A 6,890-nucleotide genomic window follows, 5' to 3' on the forward strand; every position below is an offset into this window, starting at 1 on the left:
ACCAACTGAGTTTAAAAAATAGAAAAAAAAAAGTCAGTAAATTGACTTTAAAAAAAGAAGTATTCATTGTAAATACTCTATTATTTACAAATAATAAGTAAAAAAATAGTAAAAAAAATTAAGTAGAGAAAGTATAAATGTATTTTTTTTTGTCATAGTATAAATGTAAAGTGTAAAGAATAGTTAGTATTCTTTGTAAAAACTCTAATTTTTTTTTAAAAATTAAAATAATATTTAGAATGCAAAAAAAAAAAAAAAAAAAAGTTTTACACTAAAATTAAATTGGTATAGATTCAGTATTCAACACTATTAATGATGTCAAATTTAGTGTACAACATTTTAGTGTTTAATTTGGTATGCTATTAGAGTGAAATAGTGTAAAGATTACATACCAATTTAATAAAATGGTGCACTAATAAAAATGATTTTAGGTGTGTAAAAAGAAATTATTGTGTTCTTTTTTCTTTCTTTTGAACGTGTTCTTTAATTTTTTTTTATAAGGTGTGTTCTTTAATCTTATTAATGTGTACAAACGAATAACATAAAGAACTAAACCCTATTGCCTAGTCATTCTTTGAAAAATATAATAATTAATGAGAAATTTTATTTATACCCCACAAATTAATAAATATATTTTAATATTAAAAAAATTAAGCTTAAAATAATTTTTAAAATTTATAATTAATATTTTTTAAAACATTTTTTCTTATATTATTGTATTGATTTCAATACTTATCTTAATTTTATTTTCTTAATTTTTTTAAATCATTTATAATTTTTTATTTTAGTTTTTTGTTATAATATTTAAAAGATAATTTATTTTTATTTAATAAGTATATTTTTTAAGAATATAAATTAGAAGAAAAAAATTAAAAAAAAACCTATTATAATTAAATATGTATATTTTATATAAAATAAAAATTATTAAAATAAGTATATTTATAAATTATAAGGATGTAAATAAAATCTCCTAATTAATTTATTGAATAACGATAGTACTCCAACAAGAAATAATTATTTTAAGCCAATAATATAGGAGGTTCCAAAAACCACTTACAACTACAATCAGTAGTACTGCCCTTTTATATTTTTGCTTACAATTTTTTTTTTTTTTTTTGTTTTGATAAAGTACTTCATGTATTATTGTGCGCCACTAAACTACAATATTAGTACAACATTGAGAGCAATATAACAAATTAAATACAATATTGTCACTATTTTAGGATTACAAGGAAATGTCAAAGGTGGTAGGATGTCACAACGCAGGTGTAGGAGTTATATTTGATAATTATTTCTAAAATAGTTTACTTTCTCTGTTCTTCCATAATAGGTTGCTCTAAACATTTCTTCGTTGTTTGGCAAATTTCAAACTTTTTTATTTTTTCTCTTCCTTTCTCGCGGTAAAATAAAAAGTATATTTTTATCACATTTATAGTTTAAACTAAAAGCAAAAAATTGTATCTGTCAATAAACAATAAACAACCACCAAAAAGGTTTTTTTTAGTCATTTCTTGTTTGTGGTTTCATTCTTTGCATCCTCTGTGCTTTCTTCAAAGAAACTTTTGCAGAAAGTAAAGGTATGTTTTTCTTTTAAAGCTCTGTTCATTATGTTTTGATTTTTTTCATTGATTTGGTTGATTGATTAATAATTATTAATAATAATTTTTGTATGGATGATTGATTAGAACTATTGATTTGGATGGAGGAATGTTTTTCTTTCTTAGCGGTGATTTTGAGGGTAATGGGGATTTGGATTTGTTGTGAGTTAATACGAATTGGGTTGATTGCAGTTTTGTGTGTTGTTATGATATTTGACATAAACCAATAGCTTATTTTTTGTCTATTTCTTTTTTCAATCTATATTAATTCATAGGTTTTAATTAAAGGAGATCATGTGTTAACTGGAACTTGATATATCTTTGGGATACTTAATTCTGAAAAATACATTTGTCTATTTTTCTTGCTTGTAATAGGTATATTAATGCTTAATTTATTTGTCTTGGCAAAATGATAGTTATATTGTTGAACGTTTCATCACCTTGAATAAACAATCCATGATTGTGTATCATCTAATAAGTAATGGACTTTTCGTTTTGTGTATAGTATGATAATATTTTTGTGAATTGGGTTTTTGATCTTATGTGTATTGAATTAGACCCATTAACTGCTAAAATGGCTCTGATAGGAGAATAAATGGGTTTTTCATTCTTACATCCATTTTTGTTGGTTAGCATAATGTTCCAATGGTGTTTTCCAAAGATTAAATAAGAAAATGGGAGGAGAGACTGAATATAACATTATTCTTGAATTGTATATTATTGTTTGTTGTTCTTCTTTTGTTATGTTTTTCTAATGGTAAGCTTTCATCTGCAGCAGCAAGGTGTAGAGTTTTGCATCTGATTGTATGGCTGAGGCAGGCTTTGAAATCCCTTTACCAACCCTTGAACCTAAAACAAGTTGTGTTCAAAGGCATGCTACCAAAAAAATACACTCCCCAAGTAGTACTACGGTTCCATCTCGCTATCTTAAAGCGTCAACTGGTTCTTGCCATGATTTTTGCAAATATGGAAGAAAACATGAAGTTGAAGCAAAATCATGGGCTCCAATACGAAAATTTATAGCAGCAAGACGAAGTGCACGCAATGATCAAACAACTATTTCAGAAGAAAGTAAGAGGAAATTAAAGATTAATTCTCAGAATGAAGCTTCCTATTTGAAGGAAGACTTATCAGCCCTTGAAGGCACAGATATTTCTGCTGTAGAAGATCCTAACAATCCAAGTTTGAAGCCAAAGCATTCAAACTCTTTTTCTCTCACAGAGCATGGCTGTTCAATTAATGAAAAAAGCAACAGAAGCAAAGAAGGCAAGGGATTGCTAGATGATCAAAACAACAGAATAAGAAACAAGAACAGAAGCAAAGAAATGAGGACCTCTTTACTGGGTGAGAGAAAGATTTTGCATTTTCCAACAGTTTCTTTATCTCCCAAGCCTTCTTCCAGGAGAGTTCCCAGCACGATCACTCGAAAAAGCCAATACAAGAATAAAGATGAAGAACCTGAGCATGTTCCTGAAAAGACTTTATATATCATTGACTCAACTATAGAGAACACAACCTCTGAGCCAACACAAGATGTTAATCATACCCTTCAGGTTTCTCCATCCTCAACTAGTACAACTCAATCGATTCTATCCTCTCAGACGAATTCAAGATATTCCAGTTCTGGAATGCCCGACTCTCGGTCACCACCTTCTCCAATGTCCATTGGGCGCAAAGGCCTCAGACATTCAAGTAACAAAAATAATATTACAGAAAGACCTTTGTCTTCATTGGAATCAACACCATTATTACCCACAACACCCTCTGAGAAGCTTGATAGCAAAGAAAATTCCATCACCTATTTGCGTCGAGCAAAGGTGCTAACTGAGAAGAAGAAACCCGATTTGCAAGCAGAATACAGAATCAGGGCTCGGATGGCTGGAAAACTTGCTTCAGAAAAAAGCAGTCCTGCTCGAAAGGTGAAGTTCAGGAGAGGAACAATAATTGACCTTAAACAAGAGAACAATACTCCTAGGAGACTCAAATTCAGACGAGTAAAATTTATTCATGAGATCCAAAGTCGAAAAGAAGACAACATGAACGAAAGAGTCCAAGGCAAGGAAGGGAATGAATCTGAGTTCAGTACTATAACAAAGCAAGAGAAAGTTGTCACAAAAAACCAAAATGTAGAAAGGAAAGGTACCACTTTAAAAAGAAGCTTGAGGAAGAAGGAATCTAATGAAAGTGAGTTGATTGGTACCAAAGCAACTTCAGAGAAAGCTGTCACAAGACACCAAAACATGGAAGGTACCACAACAAGGAGAAGAAACTTTAGGAGAAAAGATACTAATGGAAGCGAGTTGGCTGGTACTAAAATGAATTCGGTGAAAGTTGTTTTGAGACACCAAAATGTGGCAGGAAAAAAGATAGTTCAGAGTTTGTTCAATAATGTGATTGAAGAAACAGCAAGTAAGCTTGTTGAGAGTAGGAAGAGCAAAGTTAAGGCACTGGTTGGTGCTTTCGAGACTGTGATCTCTCTACAAGACACTAATCCCTTAGCCACATCTGATGCAAATTGAGTTTCAAAGAGGTGTGTTACCTTTTATTTATTCGTATAGCTATTCTGTACATATTTTATGAAAACAAAACCAATACCAAAACCCAAAAAAGCAAATAAGAAAAAAGAAAAAAAAAAATGAAGAAACTATATTGGAGTGACATATTTTATAAGCTATGTGAAGTCTGCAAAGGTTTGAATTGCATATTTAGAAAGACATTCAACCAAGCGAAGATGGTCCGCTGGGGAGTGCTTAGATTATTTATTGTTGTGTGTAATACTACAATGATTGTTGGTTGCTCAAATTTCTATTTTTTATTTTTGGTTCTGATGATGTTTTCTATTTATTCAGATTGTTCTGTATTGAAGAAACAGAATAATACTTATATTGTATGCATATTGTGTAAAATAAATTGGTATCTATACCATAATATTGTATAGATATAGATTTCTTCCTTTAATCTAATTATAATAGTTTGTACATTATATTAGTTTTTTTACATAAGGTGCCATATTTAATTATTTTTTTGAGTAAATATCACTCTGTGTTTTGCAAAAATTATCAATTGGCCTTCTATGTTGTTAAATGACAAAAAAGAGCCTATATTTTTTAAGATTAATTTTCAACAATTTTATTTTTCAATATAACCAACTTTAAGACATTTTTTAACACGAACAGAAAGAGAACATGTAACTAGTTTTGTCATAACATCATTAGATTAGATTAGATTATTATTAAGTTTTATTTTGACAAAAATCAGTTCATGGTTCTATTTATACAATTTTAAAAAATACAGGATCTATTTTGTCATTTACCAAAACAGAGGGTCCAATTAGTATTTTTTGTAAAACACAGTAGGGGTGTTCATTGGATCACATCCAATGGATCTAGACCCATCTGATCCAATCCAATTGAATGGAGTCAGCCGATCCGATCCAAAGGATGTATTGGATTGGATCGGTTCATCCATTGGATGCTTTAATTGGTTTTTTATTGGATTAGATTGGATCCATCCAATGGATCCAATGGATGAATCCAATCCATTTTAGCCACTATTTATGCTGATTTCATTAAAAAGAAAAAAATATATGAAAAAGCATAATTTAAAACTTAATAATCCAACATAGATAATAAAATAATTAAATATATAAAATTATAAATATTAAATATGATTGGATGGCCATTGGATGATATTGGATGGGATCGGATGTTGGATGACATCCGATCCGATCCAATTGGATTTTTAAAATTTGCATCCGATCTGATCCAATTATGATTGGATATCCGATTCCATTAGATCGGTTGGGATTGAATCGGTCGGTTGGAATTGGATTGGATGACTTTTTACACACCCCTAAACCACAGGGTCTAAAATAATATTTACTCTTATTTGTTTTTACATTTTTAATACTTATTAGTTTTTTAAATAATTTTACAAACCCATTTTAACATTTTCAAGTTTCAAAAAATATTATAATTAAGGATAGTTATTTAGTACCTCATCTCTTTTAGATGTGTGACACACAGGAAATGTCATTTTTTGTCATTTTTTTTTTTGAGAAATTTTCAATATTATTATAAATTAATAGTTATTTACAATAATAGAGAAAATAGGATAAGGAATTTCTCCTATCCAAGATACATCTTCATCCAACTCTAGAGTATACTTTGCCAAGCCATGGGCAGCTTTATTAGCCTGTCTACGAGCATGAGTAATAATAATTCTAGGGAAAGAGGATAAAAGACAACGAACATCATCGATTAGATCATTAAAACAAGATAAGTCACCATGAAAAGAGTTCAAAGCAGAGGAAACTCTTAGTGCGTCCGTTTCCACAATAGCGATTGACAATTAGTATTGCGAAGCCCAATTTAGACTATGAAAGAGCGCCTTTGCTTCTATTTCATCACTTCTAAAGCATCCCTAAACTTGTTTTGAGACCGCAGCAATGACTTCTCCTTTGTAGTTGCACACCACTACTCCAATTCCTAATGTTTGATTCTTGAAGTTGGTTGCAGCATCCACATTCATTTTAAGCATGTTCATATCAGGAGGCTTCCAAATGATATCATCCAAGGGCCTTTGAATTTGGAGAGTGTCATCTGTAGCTGAGATGTTCGGCTGGTGCCACAATCCAGTTGCTGACTGCTGGTGTTGGTTGGCATTTAGACGAGAATGTCTATTCTGGAATGAGCCAACTTGCTGAAAGTTATTTCGGCCAAGATGTTGCACTGAACTTGGAGTGTGTAACCCATGTGAGATATCAGCATTTTGGTTATGGTCATGTACCCTCTGCTTGTGGAGATTCTGGTGTGAAGGAACAGCTTGCTGAGATTTAGGCTGCTGCAATTTTTTGCAGGAAATTCCTTTGGCACTTCTATAGTTTTCTATGTAGGTCAATGCAAAGGATGCAATTGAAATGGGATCTATTTGTGAGCCACCGTGAAGTACTTTGTTTCTTTCATTCCAAATGCTCCACATTACACAAATTAGTGCTTCAACATCAGCTTTTTTCATCGTTGATGCCAAATGTATTAGCTAATCTCCATTAAACATACCTTGAGCATGGTGATAATTAATTAAAAACTTAGTGTTCTTCCAAACGGCCTTGGTAGATTTGCATGAAAACAAGGCATGCCTAATTGATTCCCATGCGTGTTTACACGGTGAACATAATGCTCAATCGATGACTTTTCTTTTGTGTAAAGCAGAGTCAACTAGTAGGCCATGTTAAATGACTTTCTTAACAAATATTTTCACTTTTGGTAGTAATTGCAATGCCCAAAAGAATTT

The 6,890-nt window shown here is 30.9% G+C and overlaps 1 protein-coding gene across 2 annotated transcripts; it reads left to right on the forward strand.

Moving 5' to 3' along the window:
* The first annotated feature begins 1,264 nt into the window (after positions 1–1,264).
* LOC115709950 (uncharacterized) lies at positions 1,265–4,508 on the forward strand. Of its 2 annotated transcripts, none has more exons than XM_030638220.2 (2): positions 1,265–1,577; positions 2,377–4,508. In XM_030638220.2, exon 2 carries the CDS (start codon positions 2,405–2,407, stop codon positions 4,115–4,117), a length of 1,713 nt encoding a protein of 570 aa, XP_030494080.2. In that variant the 5' UTR covers positions 1,265–1,577; positions 2,377–2,404; the 3' UTR covers positions 4,118–4,508. The 2 variants fall into 2 exon arrangements, with proteins under 2 accessions (XP_030494080.2, XP_030494081.2); XM_030638221.2 differs by having other exon boundaries at positions 1,325–1,577; positions 2,374–4,508.
* The last annotated feature ends 2,382 nt before the right edge of the window (positions 4,509–6,890 follow it).

This window comes from Cannabis sativa, chromosome 3 (assembly GCF_029168945.1).
Source record: "Cannabis sativa cultivar Pink pepper isolate KNU-18-1 chromosome 3, ASM2916894v1, whole genome shotgun sequence".
Lineage (NCBI taxonomy): Eukaryota > Viridiplantae > Streptophyta > Magnoliopsida > Rosales > Cannabaceae > Cannabis > Cannabis sativa.